Below are 21,391 nucleotides of genomic sequence, written 5' to 3' on the forward strand. Positions count from 1 at the left end.
ACCATGTTCTGTGGGAGGTTGGTTCCTGTTGTTTCCAATGGGATGTGAAGCATTGGACGGCCGCTGCTAGTAGAGTTCCACCATGTTCTGTGGTAGGTTGGTTCCTGTTGTTTCCAATGGGATGTAAAGCATTGGACGGCCGCTGCTTGTAGAGTTCCACCATGTTCTGTGGGAGGTTGGTTCCTGTTGTTTCCAATGGGATGTGAAGCATTGGACCGCCGCTGCTAGTAGAGTTCCACCATGTTCTGTGGGAGGTTGGTTCCTGTTGTTTCCAATGGGATGTGAAGCATTGGACGCCCGCTGCTAGTAGAGTTCCACCATGTTCTGTGGGAGGTTGGTTCCTGTTGTTTCCAATGGGATGTGCAGCATTGGACGGCCGCTGCTAGTAGAGTTCCACCATGTTCTGTGGGAGGTTGGTTCCTGTTGTTTCCAATGGGATGTAAAGCATTGGATGGCCACTGCTAGAAACTGTCTAGACTTGTATGTTTGGGGGTGAGAATTGTATCTTTGTTATCTTTGCAGAGTCTGTCAAGGCAGAGTTCTTTAGTGAAATATTTATGTTCAGCTGTAAAATTCCTATGATGTTTTTGGTATCTCACTCCAGAAAATGGATAGTCGTGAGCAGGAAAAAAAACATATGTCCTAGTGTAGCTATGGCTTGTTTATCAATGCATCTCCAGCAGTATGCACTGGGATCGAATTTGGCTTTATGCAATTTTTCTGGAGTCCAAAGAGCTCCATAGAATATGAAATAGAGAGTTTGGGATTTGCTAGTCGATCGTGATGCTTTTCCTATCCTGCTGTACAATTGTTGCCATTGGGTGGGATTTAAGTTAATGGCTAAACATCCTCCCATTTTTTTGATTTTGCAAATGGTTGTTTCCGTGTTAATGGAGAGGATATTTTCTCTGTGAAATGCACTTGCCGTGTTGGCCGTGTTGAATTTGCTATCCATACTAATGACATCAGGATTGCCTAATGACACTAATTGGTCATTTGTTTTGATTTGGTGATTTATTTGGTTAGTTTCAAGTAGTTCCCCAATTCCTTAGAGGGAAGCCCATATTTATCTTGACGTTCTGCAAAGGTCAGAGGTGAGTAGTGTCCCAGATTTGGTGAATATTAAATATCTTTCTTACAATCCATGTGTTCCAATGTAAGCTTTTTTGTTAATTGTTATACTAGGATTGTGGCATAATGAAGAGAGGTGGAGAAGAGGGTAATTTAACCTAGAATGTTTAGTGAATGATGACTGAGTCTTCATTGATGCAGTCATATTTGGGCCAATGTTGTGGTTTTTAAATTGCACCTACTGAGTCTGTATTTTAATGGAAATGGATGTGAGAGGCCGTCTTCTATTTGTAGCCATTTTGGAGGATCCCAGTAATCATTTGGAGGGTGGTAGGTTATTTGATTTATTTGTGTCAGTATAAAGGCACAGAGATATGGTAGAAAGTTTGGAAATTTGACTCCTCCCTGATCCTTGTTGGCCTGTAATGTCTTTGTGGATATTTTTGGTGGTTTGCCTTTCCACAGACATTTGGAGAGAATAGTGTTCACATCTTTGTAGAATATGTTGCTCAAAGGGATTGGGATAATTGTAAGGGGTAGTATCGGCATAATCATCATTTTAATTGTGTCCAGCTTGCCCTCCCCACCCCCACGACAGACATAAAGTTGACCTGGAATCGGTTTTTCCTTTATTTTAATCGACTATGGCCTTTTGTTCTTCGGAGATGGTTGAATTGATGTTGGGGGTGAAATCAATGCCTTGGTATTTCATATGGTTTGATCTTTAACATATGCCTAAATCATCAAGATCAGTATTTATGCATGTTATTACGATTGGAATAAGTTCTGTTTTATCTTTATTTAGTTTGTATCTGGAAACTTGTCCATAGTTCTCTATGAGCAATATTGTCCTCCTTACTGTGGAATTAGGGTTAGAGAGAAATATACTAACATCATCAGCATAGGAAGCCAATTTAAGGTGGATGTTTTTGGATAGTATGTCTGTATTGTTTGCATCTCTTCTGACTGACTCCAGCCGGGGTTCAAAAGCCAGAATGTAGAGAAGTGAGGAGAGTGGGCATTGTTGTCTGGTGCCTCTGCTTAAGGGGAATAAGGATGTGACAGTGTTATTGACCCTCATGGAGGCTCTGGGGGTGTGATAGAGGGTTTTGGCCAGATCTATACAATGATCATTGATTCCGTGCCATCTTAGTGTTTCAAACATAAAATTCCATTGCAAGTGATCAAACGCTTTTTCTGCATCTAGGGCCATCATAATTCTGGATTCTAAATTAGGATTGGGGAGAGATAATATGCCAGCTACTAATCTAGTGTTATCACCGGTGTGCCTGCCTTTTATAACTCTGACTTGGTCATTTTGTATGAGAATTGGGAGAGATTTTTCTAATCTAGAGGCAAGGATTTTACAGTCGACATTTATTAATTATACGGGTCTGTAGTTTTTATGGTCGGTGGCATTGTTATTGTTCTTTGGTAGGACAATAATGTTGGCTTCTCCAAAAGTCCAGGATGGGGGTGCTTTATTTCAAAAGTGATAACATAGGTTTAACAAATTAGGAGATAATGTCTTCATGAAAGTTTGTTAGAATTCTATTGATTTCTTTTTCTTCATGAAGCAGATTGCTTTCATTATTCCTGTTATTGCAAACTGGGAGTTTAGGCTCTGTAGGTCTATATTCGTGGGTTTCAACGTTGGTGTATTTTCTAGAAAAATATGTAGTTCCTCGATGTTGGCTGTTTCGTAGCTTTCAGTGTGCGGTACTAACCCACAAATACTTGAGTTACATGAGAATCTGTTGCTTGCTTTTCCTGACTTGCTCTTAATGAACTCAATTTTTGTTTCTTTTTCTTTTAGGTATCTTGCTAGAAGCTGGCCGCCTTTATTTGAGCTACCATGGTATTTAGACTTAGGGCCTCACCACGAGTTTGGCGGTAACCCTTAAATCCGGTGGTAGCGCTGTTACTGCCGCATTTAAAGGTCCGCCAAATCAGGGCTTTGGCGGATTTCTCTGGGGGGAAATCTGCTGAAAATTCATGCTCATACCGCCGGCGGGAAATCTGCCGGTGGTATGAGCGCAAAATTTCCCCATTGAGCCCAATGGGGAATGGGGCATTCCCGAATGGGCTCAATGGGGAATGGGGACTTCCAAATCCGCCAAACCTGTGATGCGGCGCTAATAGCGCCGGTGGGTTTGGCGGTAGGGCAGATAGCGCCAGCCTTATTAGTGCCGGGGATACCACCCAACTCGTGATAAGGCCCTTAATGTTTAATAATGTCATTTTGGCCGAGAGGGATGATTTTTTATTGAACTTGATTTTTAATTTCAGCAATTTGTTTAATTTTGGCTTCAAGTTATACATTTGAAATTGTGTCTCTCTCTGTTTAATTTTTGTAAGGGCATCTTGTAATTCTTTCTCATATTTATTGTATGCAACACTGCTGTTAATTTCACCTTTTAGTGTGGCTTTAAATATGTCCCAGGTACTTTCCATATTAGTGAGATCTGGTTGGTTAATGGAGAAACATTCCTGACAGAAAGCTGCAATCCATTTAGTAAAAGGATGCATCACTAATTAACTTGTCTTACTAATCACCGGATCATCTGTTACACGTCTATGTATTCTCTAATAAAGTGATCTATGAGCTACGCATTCTGTATTGTAGCAGTTACACATGCAGCGGATCACTCGGGTCTATAACTTGGGCCCCGAGCCGCTACCAGCCAATCCATCACGCAGCCACCAGTGTTATTGCTTTTAGCACCCTCAGACTGAGCCCTCAGGTACTAGTAGCAAGTATTTCATCCACAGTGTGCGTGTGGATCACAGTTGAGACAGTCATGGAAATGGAAGACAGGCTCCTCTCAGTGCCCGTCTTGCATTTGCATGACCGGCTGGTGTGAGGGGTCAGGAATGCAAGGAAGACAACTGATGATTGGTCATAACATGCCATTCCATTCCTCACTATCCCGACTCTACTGAGGATTTCCCTGCCTAACCAAAGCTAAAGGGTGACACTGACACAGGATGTCTGATCCTCACACTAAACAACAAATACACCAAGAAAGTATATGGCCATTCAAACAATATCAACAACATTCACAGTTTCTTAGTAACCTCTCAATTACCTGGGAGAATTCCCTTCCCCAGGAATCACAATGAATTCTGCTCCAATGTTCAACAAAAGAAAAGAAAAAAGGAAATCCTTGAAGGTAAGGCAGTCTCAAATCAGTTCTTGATGTTTCAATGTCAAAGTAAATTGTTGTTAACCAAAGTTCCAATAATAGCAAGTCTTTTCACCTCAGTGAAATATGGACTTTCCACTTCCTCGAAACAGAATCAATGGTATTCCCAGCCACGATGCTTTGTCACCAGCTCTAGTAATCCATGAAGTCTTTCCACAGTTCACAAGACATGCAACATCCACAACTGTCAGTTAAACATAGCGCCTAGTTAACATTTAGTATGTCATTAGTTAACAGATTAGGATTCACAACAGGTGTAGTTGTCAGGATGACTTCGTAGTGATGCTGCTTCTCCTTCAACAACTTCACGTATACTAAAGTGTACCATGAGAACAGTCTCTGTTGTCTCATAGCACTCCGCTACACTTGGACTACTGAAACATTGCATCTACTGAAAACCAGAAATTCCAGCACAGACTCAGTATTTTGTGATACCACCACAGCTTCAGTATTTTGTAATTCAAACAGTGTTTAGTTCTGACAAGATTTGGGTTAAGTCACTCCAACACCTTCTACCAGGCAAGGTACTCTTCCCCTGAATATCTCTCTTTAAAAGGGGCAGCCTCTTTGCCTTTCTCGCCTCTCTGCCATGACCACAACTTAGGTTTGTCTGTATGACGCACTTCTCTCATTAGCTTAAGGTCTTTGGCAGGCAATTTATATTGTGTCAGCTTCAAACAATACTCATGAGCAGCACGTTTTGCTTCCCCACCTTTGACGCCTGCTCTCTGCCAACTGTTAGCCAAAACAATTACCCAAACGACTTGGTGCCACTCTCTTGGCTCTAGGTCATGCTTGCACATTTGTATTTTAGGAGAGGTTAAAATACTATGAGGCTCATAGAGTTGGTTGGATAGTTTACTGAGTTTTAGAAAAGCTACTTTCAATAATCTTGGGGTGGGCAATGCTTGCTCTCTCTCCAACTGTAGATACACGGCCCGATTCATTACATTTTTTGCACGGTTCAAAGTGACTTTGCACTGCTGAAAAATGACTTTGCACTGCAGACACAAACTCTGATTCATGGAACTGTGTAAAGTGTATGTGGTTTTACAGTGCAAAGTGAGTGCAAAATCATTTTGTACTGCAAAAATGACTTGGTACTGACTTTGCACTGACTTTGCACAGTTCCATGAATCAGTGTTTGTGTCGGCAGTGCAAAGTCACTTTGAACCATGTAAGCAATAGCAGGCCCACAATCTTTAAATGCTTTATTCCCTTTAAAGGCATTTAAGGGTCACATGAATAGACGATGTAAAAGTCACTCTTTCTTTGAAAAGTAAAATTAGGCACATGTGACCACTTCTTAATATAGTTTACCATGTTTAAAGTATTCAACAATTGTTTTCTCTAGCATTTGCTCTTCAGGTGAGTGAAAAGAATATTTGCTGATCAAACGGATTTGACTGGATAATGTTGCCGGTACTGCATGCGCAAGGAATCAGAACGCTAGGTTTGACTCACTGGCTTCTGTAATCCTTGTTCTGTGGGTCACACAACTTCTACTGCTTCTGGCTTCACAGGGACCCACAGGTGCCTCCGGTCTAGCCACTCAACAAAGGAGCCCCTCTTGCTCCTGAGACCCATGGCTTGCCTGCAGCTCCTCACCTCGGTCTCTGACACGTTTCCTTCTCAGCAACCACAGCAATCGGTCTCACATGGGGAAAGACAGCCTCCCTGCATGTCTTCCACTGTGTACCTCTGCACTTCAGAGTTTTGGGGAACAGGACCGTCTCAGAACAAGCAGCTGAAATCATCTGAATCCTCGTACTAGCGGCTCTCTGGTTCTCCCGCTTCTGCGTGGTGTGCCAGTTCTGTGACTTCTTCTATCTACGTCTGCTACTACAGCTCGCACTCCAGTCACAGTTCCAGCTCCTTCCCATTGCCTGCACCTGGGGGGGCCTTTTATGCCTCCCAGGTTCCTTCAGGTGTGGGCCGTTACAGCATGCCTCTTCAGTCCTATTCCTCATCCTACTACTCATGGGATTATGGGACTCGTAGTCCCCAACAACAACGTTAGTTCTTTGGACTTCTGCTGTTTGGCAAACGGCCACCTGAAGTGTGAGATTATGGGGAAAGTCAAATAAGGGGGGTTTCCCAGTCATCCTGGCCTGTTCCCCCCACATGTGATCCTCCTGCAGTACACCAGCCCCACGGTCTGGATCAGGAAGCGTCTGCCCTTCCATGGCCACATGTGAAGGGTCCCAGCACAGATTTCAGTGAGAAATCATTATTGATTCATCCTACTGGAGACAGGGGGCCACAGCACGAGTTGGGCAGTAGCCCTTAAATGTGGTGGTAACGGTGTTACTGCCGCATTTAAGGGTCTGTCCAATCTCGAGTCTGGCGTGTTTATCCCCAGCTGAGAGCTGGGGATAAACATGGCAGAAAAATGCCCATTTCCACCAAAATTACTGTGCGGTAATTGCACCGAAAATTCCCCATTGGGTCCAATGAACCCAACAGGGAATGGGGACTAAGAGTTAGTGCCCAACTCGTGATAGGGCATAATACCGCCGGTCGAGTGGGCGCTAACTCTGATTAAGTTGACCGGTATCCCAGCCGGTATACCGCCCAACTCGTGATCAGGCCCAGAGTCTGGGAAGACTGGATGCGACGGACAAGTTCTGCAGGTAATGGGCCGGGTGAGGGAGGGAAGGGAGACTTTGAAGCGAGTGGATGGTTGGGGATGTCAAAAGCGCACTACAAACCGGCGATGAATCAGAGACTCTGAGAGGAAGGTAGCAGCCACGGGATGGTATTCATACTTGGATCCTAATATTCAGCCTGTGTTCCTTAGCATCTGATTGGTTGGTGACCTCTCCCTGGGTGATAATAAACTGTCCTTTTAATTGGGACACGTTCTATCAATATGTTAGTAAACTGTCATATCCCCCTAACATGAAATCAAATGTGACAGGCCTTTACACGCTGTAATAAACTGTTCTTACCAATCACTGGACATCGGTTGTGACACATGTTCACTGTAATATGTTCTTCTTGCTACTCACAGGATATCAGCTGTCATACTTCTAAACCACTTTAGTAGACTGTCCTGTCCCTCTCAGAGGATATCAACTGTGACACATCTATGGACACTGTAATAAACATGCATTACCCCTCACATGATATCATGCTATGACCCCTGAATAATTACTGCAATGGGTTTCCCTTAACTCACAGGGTCACTATCAGATGGGGCATATTGGGATACACTTGTCTTACCTCTCATGGGGCTCAATCTTAGAAGGCCTTTACACAGCCAATAGTACCCCATCTTTCTTACCCGTCACAGGACACCGGCTTTGGCTCCTCTTTAAAGGTGAGTTCTGAGGAGGTGAATTCCGAGTGCACGACAAACACTCCCCCGATAATGATATCCCCGTCTCGGGAGTAGCTCTCTGGCTCCCAGCTCCGGAGCGTGCAGGCAGCTTCTAGAAACACCTTCCTGACTGTGAACATCACCAAGAGGGCCACACATGCACACAGCCCCATGGAAGAAGCGCTGAGATTCAGGGGGGCCTTATTGTAGTAAATCTGGTAAAACAATGATCCTCATGAGTGGGAATTCCGATGTGTAAAGCAGGATCAGGTGCCCGTGCACGGTCATTGATGCAGCGATCAACAGGAATATGGAAACTGAAGCAAGTAACTCTGCATTAGAGATAGAAAGTGGCCTGTCTTACTGCACTCTACCAAAGAGGAAAGAGTAAGACGTCCTCTTACTTCTGCAGTAGAGATAGAAAATGGCCTGTTTTACTGCACTTTATCAACGAGGAAAGAGTAAGACGTCCTCTTACTTCTGCAGTAGAGATAGAAAGTGGCCTGTCTTACTGCACTCTACCAAAGAGGAAAGAGTAAGACGCCCTCTTACTTCTGCAGTAGAGATAGAAAATGGCCTGTCTTACTGCACTCTACCAGAGAGGAAAGAGTAAGACGCCCTCTTACTTCTGCAATAGAGATAGAAACGGGCCTGTCTTACTGCACTCTATCAAAGAGGAAAGAGTAAGACACCCTCTTACTTCTGCAATAGAGATAGAAACTGGCCTGTCTTACTGCACTCTATCAACGAGGAAAGAGTAAGACGCCCTCTTGGTTCTGCAGTAGAGATAGAAAATGGCCTTTTTTACTGCACTCTATCAACGAGGAAAGAGTAAGACGTCCTCTTACTTCTGCAGTAGAGATAGAAAATGGCTTGTCTTACTGCACTCTATCAACGAGGAAAGAGTAAGACAACCTCTTGGTTCTGCAGTAGAGATAGAAAATGGCCTGTCTTACTGCACTCTATCAACGAGGAAAGAGTAAGACGACATTCTTACTTCTGGCCTCAAGGTTTTTATAGTGGGTTTCACATGTACACTCTCACATCAGGGACCTGGGAAATTAATTGGATGACTTCTTTCCCTGTTTCTAATTAAGTCACTTCTCCTTTGAGATTACCCACTGCACCAGAGGTTGGCTAATAACAGTATTTCATGTAATAACTGTGTTCAGTGCTACATCAAGCCTACTTCTACCAATCATATTTTGTTATTATTGCAACTTCTTCTACCATTGCTAACCTGGGTGCTGCACAGATGTTATTTGGGGGCAGCAGGTGTGGTGGTCATGTTGTGCTACTGGGATGAAAAAGCAGCATGTGACTGACATTGGACCTTTCTTCCCTCGCGCTCCAATGTTCAAGAATGGGGGTGTATTAAATTCAGAGGCCAACTTTATTTTTTATTTGTTCTTATTGCAGCAGGCCTAAGTCTTGATGCACCCAATATCCTGCCTACCCATGAGATAATGTGTCCACAATTTAAATTGCATTTGCAGAAAATGATGACATATTTATCTTCTTATGTCAGTTAATACATTTTCCTGTGATTTTTTTGCAAATTCTGATACTTTCTAAAATGAACCCTCTTTTACGCATTAATGGTATTTACCATTAGATATCAATACTTTTGCTATGCTACATTATAACTATTTACGATCATGTTTATGTGCACATCATATGTTTTGCAATCAGATACTATTCCATAATCTATGCAGCAGAATGGTAGTTGGTTCCTCTTTTTAGGCAGCGTCATTCCACTACATTATTTTATACCATAAATATGACACAATGGTGTGGTCTTCCTCCATGTGCCCCCTTTTCACTGATTCTCCACTTTATCTTTATACCAAGCACATCTGGGCAAACTCTGGGAATTTGAAGAGATTGACCCCAGATATAATCAAGGAACTGATGATTCCAACTCATGAGCTAATTTTACGCCTGCACTCTACGAAGGAGAGTTATTTTATTTTTTATTTATAGGTTTATAAAGCGCCGAAAGCCTGCAGGCATCGGGGCGCATAAACATACAACTCAAAACACGATTACTAAAAGATGGTGACAAGACAGAAAGACCTAGCCTAACCTATCCCCACTGGGAGGAATGCTGTGCTAAATACTTGAATGAAAAGCTATGTGTTTAGGCTTCTCCTGAAAGCCATACAGTTGGATTCCAGTCAAATACTTAATGGGAGATTATCCAATTTTTTTGCAGCCAGCACTGGGAACGCTCTTCCCAAGCCATTAACATGTTTGTGGGCTGGTACTTCAACCATACCCTGTGCCTCTGACCTCAGGGCACGCTTAGGGACATATTGGACGATTAGTTCCTTGAGTAAACGCAGGTGCGTTCACATGTAGGCATTTGTGCACTGGTGTCAAGGATTTGAATGGAATCCTATCCTCTACTTTCAGCCAGTGTAGGGATCTTCTGTCTGTAGTGATGTGATCCCTTTTGTTCTTTCCTTTAATTATTTAAATCACATTGTTTTCCATAACCTGGCATTTGTCCACACAGCACTTATTAGCACCTAGTAATAACGCGTTCCCGTAATCTAAACGGGACAGAATGGTGGCCCTTGCGATGGTGGCACAGTTTGCGTCATTCTATCTAAGCTTAAACCCTCGACCTGTAAAGGGAATACATTTCCTGCCACGAAAATTAAAGCCTGTTTTGAATCCCTCATAAGCTCTTTCCCAAGAATTGTAAATGCATCTCTCAAAGAAGGGTGTGTCCCCATGCGCTTGCATGGGTGACCCCACTTTTGAAAAAACAGGTCTGAATCCTGCGATTCGTACTAATTACAGACCTATTACGAGCTCCCCATTTCTTCTCAAAATCCTGGATAGAATTGCATATGAACAAGTCTTAGCTCATTTAGAGAATAATAAATACCAATCGGTCTTTCGGCCGGGCTTCAGCACAGAATCTTCTCTTTTGGATCTTAAATCGAACATGTTGAGAAGAATCAATGAAGGACAAAACACAGTGCGTATGGCTTTGGATTTGTCTGCTGTGTGTGATCCGGTGGATCACTCACTGCTCCTTCAAAGACTTCGCAAAGTTGCTACCATCAGTGACCAGGCTTTAACCTTAATCGAATCATTTTGGGTAAAATAACTTTTAGGGTCTGTAGTAATACGGCAGAAGCCTCTCCTGTTCCTTTGAAGTACGGTGTCCCGTAAGGGGACTGTATATCACATATTTTGTATAATATCTTTACAACCCCCCTCTCGGCCCTGCTAGAAAAGAATGAGATCTGTTTTTCAAGCTATGCCGATGATACATAGTGCCTCATCACTCTGTCAGGTTACCTGGAGGATGTGAAACAGGTAAATGATATCTATAGTCTGATTCATGGCTGGATGTGTAGGAATGTCTTGGCACTCAATTGTGAAAAGACAGAACCTATGATCATATTTTCCAGCCATAGACTCAAAAATGTAAGTACTGACTATTCTCACTTCTTAATAGGAGACTGTGTAATCAAGACGAAAAATACAATAAAGACTTTGGGGGTTATGTTTGATCAATTCCTCACAATGAATTCCCATGTCAGTAGTCTTGTATTGACGTCTGCCTATTACATGAGATTTCTCAGCCATATCGAACCATATGCTTCGCAAACATCTTGTGAAACTGTAGCAAGGGGCATCATTAGCTCTAAGATTGACTATTGCGGTAGTCTTTTGGTAGACATTGGTAAGAAAGAGATAGCTAGACTGCAAATGATTCAGACTAGTACAGTAAGGGCCATTCTAGGCCTCAGGAAATGTGATCACGTCTCTGATGCTAGGAGAAGTCTGCATTGGCTCCCCATAGAGACAAGAACTGAATGTCACCTGCTTACGGTCACTTTTAAATGCCCAGCTGGTCAATTCCCAGCCTATGTGGCAGACAACTTGAAGAGGAAGACTATTACCAGGAATTTAAGATCCAATAATCTCAAACTCTAACAAATCCCCATGACCAACCTTGTATTTATCAATAAATGTGTGTTTTGGATAGCGGCACCCAAAACGTTGAATGCCTTGACCTTGGATCTCAGAAGTTGTGAGTCCCTTGGTATCTTTAAGAAAAACTCAAAACACATCTATTCGGCTACGAGATTCATCGTTTCTACTTGATAGTGTCCAGGATAGGTTTGTCTTTGTCTTTTCCATCTGTATTTTGGACCTCTGTCCCTGGCACCCGTATGCCTCCGCACCACTTGTTTACTGATTGCTTCTTTCTAAATTTGCCTTAACTGGATCCCACTGAGTTTTTGTATCCTTGTGTGGTCGCGCAGTATTGTCTCTATTCCCCTGTTCTTTACCTTGTCCCTAAGTGAACCCACGATGCTGACTCCAGTAAATCTTTCTATTTTCTTTTCATTTTCTTTGAGGCTTTTCTAGTATTTCTTTATTATGGGTGCACCGTATTACTGGGCCCGAGGCTGGTGTTTCTCTGGGACGAGAGTCCACTGGAAGTTTGATATGATTTGTGTTTTCCACAGTTCCCTCCACACCCGTTTGTTTAACTCTTTGGTTGCATTTTGTGATATTTACACTGTACCCTCAACTCATCACATCAGCTTTAATGTCTGTGGTCCTCAACCTCTGAGCTCACTGCTTTGTTTTTCACATGCCAGCTCTCTTCTCCATCAGGTGAATGTTATTATTAATGTGATGTCCTCCTGCTGGTTGCAGCTCATGGTGTTTTCTGTACATTGCTCAATGGAAGTTTGGGTTAAACATATGTTCTGGTTGCATGTCTTTGTGACACTAGATTCTGGTGACTAACTATCTATCTTTTTGGAGACATTTGAACCCCCTATTAGGATCTATTAGGAAGGGTAACTAGGACTGTAGGGCAGAATTCTTGAAGGATGGGCTATTCTGCTGATGGGTTCAGGCTTACCTTGTTGTAGCAGATTAATGACCACGAATGCATGCTTTCTGTTTGGGAGAATTCTCAGTAATGTGCTAATTCCTCTCTACCTTAGAGACAACCAATCCTGCTGGATTTTGAGGACTTGAATCTGTAACCTAGAGAGAATGGGACCCTTTTCCCACTCTCGCGTGTATTTTAATGTGATTTCTGAACTGTGTGTTTCTTTTGTTTGTGGAGTCTGACAAACTCCATAGGCATCATCTTTTACATTGAGACACACAGCACCTTCAGTGCAGTGGCACAGGGAAGTCTTTCAGATTTCCCAAAGGTTTAGATACCTTCTCTGGGATAAACTACTGTTTCCAAGAGCAGTGAAGAGAAATTGACTTTACTTACATTTGTAATTTTCTAAACCCAGCACACACTATCTTACAATAGGGTGCTGCATGGGTTACTTAGTATTCCCTTTTTCTAGATTCTCATGTGACAATTTTATGTTACCCTTTCCTCGATGAATGGCTGGTGGCAGTGGTTTATTTTGAACTACCGTGGTGTTCATTTACCGTGGGCTGCGTTCACAGCTGCAATAAAGCAACCAAGAGTGCCATTTTTGTCAAAATTGCCCCGGTCTTCTTTTTCGCCATTTCTTTGTCGAAAGGTCCATCTTGAGATTTACTCTGCGCGCCAAACCAGGTTTGGTACCTTTGTTCATTTCGCTTTTGGTGGGGTTCACAAGTGAAACCCGCCTCTGGCTCCAGGGTATCTGGTGCCTGAACCTCCCTGTGCTTAGTCTCCTAGGAGACCAGAATGCACTCTTAGGTGATTGGCCAGCTGGCTGTCCAGCAAGGAATGAATGGGAGAAAACTGCATAAAAGGCAAGGCTTCTTGTCTTGGAAGGCAGAGTTGACCACTGGACAAAGGAATCCAAAGAAGAACTTGTAGAGGACGCCTGCTACAACTCCGGGACAGTTGGTTGCCCAGTGAAGCCCTGCTGCTGTGCTGAAACTCCAAATTCGTATCGTCAGAGAAGCCCCTCCAAGGACGACTTCTCCCTTTGAGTTCGTGGGACCAATCAACTCCAAAGTAAGCCACCTGGACATCCTCCCAGAGCTGGTTGAAATTCCACTGCGGTCGATACTGGAACCGAATAGCTAGGGAGAGGAACACCAGATCATGTGGCTGGCCAAGATCTCCAGGAAGATTCTCCAGACTCCTAGGAAGCAGGACTGACCGAGCCTGAGCCCCCTCAACAGAGTGTGGGACCCCAGATGCAAGGAAAGCCCATCGTGACAGCCAGGAACAGCTGTGTTGCTATTTGCGGTAGACCCCAGGAGCTGAAACACTGCAGTGCCACTTGTTGGAAGTTTGCAGGTTGCGAGCAGTGACTGTCCCATTGAAGTGCAGGAGTCCTCAGAAGTCCTCTCTCTTGTCCCCACAACTGAGGCCCAGGAACAGCAGGATCTGCAGAGCTGCACAGGAACAGAAGTCATCTGCTGCACCTTTCTTCAACCTAAAGGTACTGTACAGTCAAGAGAGAACTTACCTCTTGGTGTGCCACTTTGCTTGTCCTCATTGGAGACTTGTCTTGGTTGCCCCTGTAGAGTTGCTAACATCTTCTTTACCTCACAAGCCTAATCAACTTGTGGCCCTACTTTTTATTTCTTCTTATCCTACAAAAACTTCTAAAAACATTGTGCAAGACTTTTACTTGGCTGCAAGAAGTGCTTCAGTTCACCTTGACCTTTGCTAACTTAACATTGGCTGGCCTGGCTCCCTGAATTACTCTTCTCTCCTCTGCTCACATGTTGTGTCTTCCTTCCAGGAAAGGGTTAACTCATTTTGCATTGGGGTTACCAAAAGTACTTAGCTGCTATAGAATATTTGTATGATCTCTTATTTTGTTCTAATAACCTTTTTCCTTTGACATATTCATAAATCTGATTCTAAATGCAACAGTGATACATTAATGTCCCCAGCATCCAAATTATTAAAGTCACCTGAGGATGTAGGAAGTGTCTGTGTGCCATTCCAAATGGGTACTTGCTGATTTGGAAATATTAAGAGTGTGTATTTTTGAAGTGTATTTAAGTGTTACTATTACATTGGCCCTTCCAAAGAAGGCTTACTCTAACTGACTGTTAAATAAATTAATAATTGTTTAATGAAGAAACCTTGTGTCGTGACTTGCCGCGTAGTGAAGAGTAAAGGGGCCTCTGTCCACAAATCACCCACAGGAAGAAGTAAAGAACTCCCTGTGCGAGCTTTGAGGCCACAGGTGGTTTTGGTGATTCACTGGATCTGATGACGCCGAGGATCCCAGAGGCTGTTAAAAAGGAAGTCAAGGTTAGCACAGGCAAACACAGTACTTTGATATGAAACAATGTTAAATAACTTTCTTACCCTGATCTAGCGAGAGGGAGCTAGGGTGCCTAGGGTCAGATGCGAGGGAGCATCAAAGATCCGGACAGCCGTGTTCTAGATGGTAGGTACCGGCTGGTGCATGTAGCTCTTCCGTAGCCAAAGGGAACTTGAATTGATCACGAAGTCTATGGTTGGAAGATCAAAAGCCAGAAGGGGAAAATCCAAAAGCAATCCGTTGAGCGTAGCAAAAGAGTCCAAAGTACCAAAAATCCGTACAGAGTTCCGAGTGACAGTATCCGTGGAGCAAGAGAGAGCAAATCCGTGGTTCGTACGCCTGAGTCCAAAATCCGATGAATCAAACAACGAAAAATCCTGAAAGCGCCAAACAGAGTTGAGAAACAGCTGTGAAGCGGTGAGCCGCTCGAACTTCCCGGCTTTTACGTGCGTCGGCTCCCAGTCACATGAGCGGAAACTTGACCATGTGATCGGGGAACCGTCGCGAACCCAGGAAGTAACCGTGATCGGGTGCTCAAGCCCGAACGCAGCCTCCACGGGAGTTGCCAATGAAAACGAGGCAACAAACCGGTCCGGCCTCTGCGCACGGCCCGGAACTGCCGATGATGATGACTCCCTCGCACCATAGGTGAAGTGATGGCTTGGGAGGCGGACTGTGGTCCGGGGAGTCTAGCAGTGTGTGTCGGGGTGTCAGGCAATATGGTGCGTGGTTGTGCTGGCTGTGCATCTGATTTGTTGTGCATGACACCTTGTGTGTAAGAGTTTATTTGAATACTTGTCACTGTGAATCTCTGTGTAACTCCCCAACAGCTCACATTGACTCCTCCTGAGATAAGCCTGGCTGCTCAACATGCTACCAACCTGTGTAGTACAGACTTATACCAAAGGTTGGGTTCCTATTGCCAGGAGGTCAGGGTTGTTGTAGTGCACCTAAAGGGTACTGCATACTATCTTGCCTAACACTTTTCCAACCCCTTCTTTGCATCAGAGGGATCAGAGCTCAACAGTACGAACTATATGTTTCAATAATCCCTGCCATGCAATGGGACCCATTGATACTAAAGGACATTGCAGACATCTGTTACTTAGACAGAGAGGCACTCTTTCATGTCAAGGTGACAGCTCCTCCGTGCACCGCAAGTTCTTTCAGCCATAAGTTGCATTAGTGCATTACCTCGTTCTGGGAGGCTATTGGAGTAGCAGGGATGATACACCCCGTCCTCCCTACACTTGCTGTCACCAAGTTTTTTTAAATGTTGACCTATATTTCACTGCCACCTGGACTCTGATCGAGGCCCCTTGTATCGTCGAGTGGTCTCCGGCTGGTATATTTCTCTGGTCCTATCGCTGGCAATAACATGTGCACCTCCCCCCACATTCCACAGTGCAGCGCATGAAGCAACCGTGATACGCTACTCACTCTGTATCCACTAGGGTTAACAGACTGTACATCATTCTTTGCAGAGTGGACCTGCAAAACGGATATCCGTTTGCATGCGTGACAGTAGATGCATCTGTTTTTCTGCACAGGCGCTTTGTACTGACAGTTCTACAATATGGTGCTGCTCTTGACTCTTCCATTCAGTATACAGTACAGTAAACAATGCACACCTCTTTTCAATTTTATTTTAACAATCGCTGACCAAGCACCAAGCTACAGTACAAAGGGTGTCGCACAGGGTGAAAGTGGAGACAGATCTCAATGACAAAAACTGTAAGCTGGTGACTGAGTTACTCGTCGGCTCCATTTATTTGTTTATTTATTTTTCTTGTTTTGCTGGAAGGCGGGCTGAGGCAGGAAAGGTACACTCCACTGCTGTGCTCTCCGTGAAAGGTACATAATAGTTAGCCACTGTGCTCTTGAGAGCCTTTCAAGTGAGAGCTTGTATGTATCATACTTTACCTTGGGTGTGCTTTGGCCAGGACAGGCCATTGATACCAGAAGCCCGGGTGTAATACAGCCATAGATAAGACCAATGGAATCTCCTAGTTACTCAGGCAGGTTGTCTTTAATTCACTTCAGGGTAGGCTATTTTGCATTCAGAATCCTGGAGAATGCAAAGAGCATCATTGAGGTTGCCTCAGACTCGGCGTAAAGGATAACCTGTTAATGTGGCCCTTAATGTTGGCACTATGCATACATGGCTGATGTTTACATTGTGTTCTCTAAAAATCAGTCTCTAACTCAGGGTAAGAGGGCGTTAGAAACTCTCTGGCTTCCAATCACAGAACAAGCTGCCATGTTGTCTGCACCTGACTGTTACCCACACAATAATTGCAAAAAGTGTAGAAAAGAAATCAGTTTATTTTTCTTCCGCATAAGCATGTAGAGGTGCTATGGCTTGCAGAAGTACTTTGCACTCAGCCACAACCCCTCACTCGCTACTGTAATCAAATTATGGAGCAACAATCTATTACAATGAACTCTTCATGACTGAGGCATTTTGGTAAAATGGACACAACATCTGAAACACTTTAAGGATCTCCCATGTTAAGCACATAGTATAATGACGTGCCAGTGAAGGGCACGGCGTTAAGGCCAGGAGGAGTGGGGCGGTGGTACATACAGGTGTTTGAGAAGAGGCAGAAAGGTTGTGGGTGCCGTGGAGGTGAGAGGTGTCCACTTAACATCAAGGTGGAGAGGCATGAGGCAGCGGGGTATGGAGAGAGTCGTTGCCAGGAATTCTGACTTTCATGTGCAGGACATTTTTCAATTGATGCTAACACACCTGCAAATGGTGACCTGTAACCTTTAGATCTTGCAAGTACACAGGCGAGGGTCATCACCGTCATTAGAAGAGGCAAGCCTGCAATGACAGTCATCGATAGGATGTATGGAATGTTTCTAGTGATTTGTTTCACAGACACATATCACTGGTCTCCTGTCTTTACTTTAGCATATCCTTTTCAAAACATTTCTATTGACCCATCCTTACTCAATTATTGTTGCTCCTAAGGCAATCATGCTACTGTCCACCTCTCTAGCAGTCGTGCAGCATGTTTCACCATTATAGTCCAACCACAATAGGACCCAGTAGTGATTAAAGCGCTAGTGTTGCGCTAGTGAGACACTGCTCCCCCTGGCCTTTCTTCTCACACGCATTGTGGGTTAAAGCATCCCATGCAATTGGCTATTTGCTCAACCTTTAGCTATTGTTGTGGCCCGCTCCCAGATCACCGGAGTGGGCCGTAGCTGACAGCTGCGTCCACACAGCGTAAACACAGCAGGGGTCACCTGGCGGACTCCGGATCACCGGTGTGGGACACGTGGGCTAGGGACACCCAGCTCACCGCAGCCCCGGCTCTGGGGGCACCCAGGCCGGGGTTGCTCCTACAGCCATGGTCACATGGCCAAGCCCTTCAGTTGGGACGGCGTTGCCCAGCAGGGGCACCATCCACATGCAGGGTTCCCGCCATTGGGCCTGCTGCACTCGGTGTAGCACCAGCCTAGTGCTCCAATTAACTACACCAGAGTCAGTTCTTTGTTTGACTGACGAGCCACAAGTGGCGTGCCCCTTTTATTAGCTTGGTCTCATGGTTACTACCATGTGACCATTATACAAGTCCTGGGTGCTACCATGCTCCCAGGAGGGGTGACATACAACACTCCTCCTTTTTCATAACGAACAACAAGATAGCATCACACCACAATGCAAACAATAGTACTAGGACTATACCTGCCACTAATCTTCACACACTTACGGGTCTAGGTCACCTCGGGGTGACAGTCAGGGTTGGTGAGCTACTGGTAACACATTGGAAACTCCACATGCAAGCACACCCTTTATTAACCTGGGTGAGTGGAACTTGCACCACCAACACACCACCATTGCCCACACCTGGTACCCCTCGCTACAAAACCCACAAGTGCAGGAGAACAAATTCACACACTATTTTGGCTGGGCCACTTCAAACATGTCCAGGGTCTGCAGGATCCCCAAACTTGGTGTGGATGGCTACTGGGTCCACTTTCCGCCTTAATCGGTCCGCAGGATACCAGTCCGGCCTCCAGTGGGATCTTTTCAGGACAGTTCAAAACTCAAAGGCCAGCAAAGCCGCACCTGGGGGCACCAGGTGCCACATCGGCCTGGTTCATGGATGGTGTGGGAACGCCATGGCAAGGTGTTATGTCGGTGTCAGGATGGTAGGCCACAACCTTCACTTTGGTACTGCTGCTAACGGCAGAGGGCGCACAAGCGCTCGTGAGAGCTGCAACCCTCCTCCGCTCCTTCTTTTCTCTTTGCACCACTGTTGCTGGCCCTTTTCTTTCTGCCACTCTAACCTGGAACGTGTGCATTGCTCCCCTGCTTAGCTCCGGATCGATGCTCAGACTTTTGCAGGCTGCTCACTCACCCCAGCGCAGTTGATGCAGTCTTGATTTATTCTGTGGGCACTGCTGGCAAAGCACGTGTCTCTTTAGTGTGGGAACGCCTGCTGGCATGTCACCGGTGGGCAATGGACCCCCACGCCCTTCCTTATCCGATACCTTGTCCTGTTGGGGAAACCAAAGGCCATTGGTGCTGCCCTTCCTGACATGAAGTTGACCTTTGTTGACACGCTTTCTGATTTCAGAGCAGAGTATGGTGATTGCCCCACTGGCAGGGCCTGGAGCACGAACCGCTGGGGTAGATGTACCCCCACGCTGCCCCTTATTCACGTTGCAGGGGCACGTAAGGACACGCTGCTCCTCCCTCCTTCTCAGACCACAGGAGTCTGCAGGAGGCCCAGGGGATTTACTGGCCACGCCTCTACCTCTCAGGGCTGCTGCAGTCCTCCCCAACACCCCTTGATTTTCCCCTTCACTCACATGAAGGGCTCAGCCTTTCCTTCGTGGTTTCTCATTATTTTTTTTCTCTGCCGTCGACCCGGTTGTCTTCAGGCCATGCCCCCTGTTTTCCGGACTGCTGCGGGCCTCAATGTCCCTTTGTTCTTTGAACACCGTGGCCCGGCGTCCACAAGCCCTGCCCCCAATCTTCTCTACGGGGCTGCTTTTTTTTTTCTCCAAGCAGGCGCACAAGAACCCGCTGCACCTCCCTGCAGGCTCTCAGGGATAACCAGCAGTCCCCCGTGGCCCGCATCTCACTTCCATTGTCCGCTCCTCAGAGTGGGCTCTTCTTACTGTTGTGCCTGCCTCAATGCACTGCGGCCACACCTCCTTTCCATTTTGGCAGAGGCCGCCTTGGCTGCTCTTGTTCCTTTGCGGCCACCACTGCCTCCTCCTCCTCCTCACCAGCGGGCGACACTGCACTCCATCCTGCAGGCACCAGGTGGCCCGTGCCAACACAAAGAACGGGCTCATGGGCCACCCGCATGTGGCGTTGGCCCTTTAAGGGTACGCACGCGACGGAGTGACGTTCACTCCGTCGCGTGCGCTGTTAAATAAATGGGGCGTTCCCGGTGACAAACACAATCACCGGGGAGCCCACACCGACAACACTGCTGTCTCCGTGTCTCTGTAGCACGGGGGTGGGGGGCTCACGGAGGCGGCCACCGGAGACCGCCAACAGTGGCGACGAGGCCCGGATCGCTTCCTGGGACAGGCGGGGATGTTCGTCTGGAGCGCAGATGATCGTAGGTGAACGCTCCGACGAACTCCGACCGCGGAGAAGGAAGCGACACACGCGGCCGGCGGCCATTTTGATCAATAGGCCTCGGAGACTCACGGCTTCATAACGAAGCGTCGGTGAGCCATCCGGACACAATCTTTGGGAATCTCAGCGGCGGATGGTCGCTGAAAACAGCACATGTCGGTTCCAGAGGAATATTTCGACGTTTTCACTGTTATTACCGAGCAGAGGCATGGAGGCTCCATGGGAAACCTGCTGTTTGCACTAGGGGTCTCTTCCTCTACTCAAATTTTGGACACATCATTGTCTGCATGCTGGCTGGAGTGACACTTCCACGGAGAGCACGGCTGGTGGTGAGTTGCGGCCCCATTCTTTTCAATCCTTTGGGGTGCCTGTGCGCTTTCCACCATGAATCAGGCTGCTGCTGCTGCTGCTCCTGCAGCTGCTGCTGCTGTGCCTCCTGCGCCTCCGCCTGCTCCCCTGCCGAAACCACCGGGGTCCCTACAGCCAATGCCTGAGTTTGATATCTCGGGTGCTCCATCAGGCCTGGGACAGAGGTGGAAGATGTGGATGGACAGGCTGGAGATGTATTTCAGGGCCACAATGGAGACAAGTGACGACGGCAAGCTGGCCACTCTCCTGTACTCCGCTGGTCCAGCGGTGCACGAGGTATTCATGTCCCTGCAGCCGGTAGACGGATCTTTTGCGGCGGCGAGGGAGGCACTCCACAATCATTTTCTGCCGATGGCCAATGCGGACTATGAACGTTTTCTAATGGGAACGGCTCGACAAAAAGATGATGAGACTCTGTATGTATTCGTTGGGCGGCTGCGGAGATTGTCAGCGCCGTGTGCCTGGAACGACCCTGAAGTCATGATTCGTAACCAACTCATTCAGGGGTGTAGCTCTGGGAAACTGAGATGCCAGATATTGCGCGAGCCTGGCATCACCCTTCCTCGCATCCTAGAACTGGGAA

The 21,391-nt window shown here is 46.0% G+C and overlaps 1 protein-coding gene across 1 annotated transcript in view; it reads right to left on the reverse strand.

Moving 5' to 3' along the window:
• Positions 1–20,484, reverse strand: part of LOC138562528 (extracellular calcium-sensing receptor-like) — a 108,052-nt gene extending 87,568 nt beyond the window's left edge. Inside the window, exons 1-2 of the mRNA XM_069642774.1 lie at positions 20,328–20,484; positions 7,564–7,729 (exon numbers count right to left, since the gene is read on the reverse strand). Coding sequence (XP_069498875.1) covers positions 7,564–7,729; positions 20,328–20,484 — 323 coding nt within the window. The remainder of the gene's footprint in view (positions 1–7,563; positions 7,730–20,327) is intronic.
• Between the last annotated feature and the right edge of the window lie 907 nt (positions 20,485–21,391).

Source organism: Ambystoma mexicanum, unplaced genomic scaffold (assembly GCF_040938575.1).
Source record: "Ambystoma mexicanum isolate Mex_15411 unplaced genomic scaffold, UKY_AmexF1_1 Mex_scaf57, whole genome shotgun sequence".
Classification (NCBI taxonomy): domain Eukaryota; kingdom Metazoa; phylum Chordata; class Amphibia; order Caudata; family Ambystomatidae; genus Ambystoma; species Ambystoma mexicanum.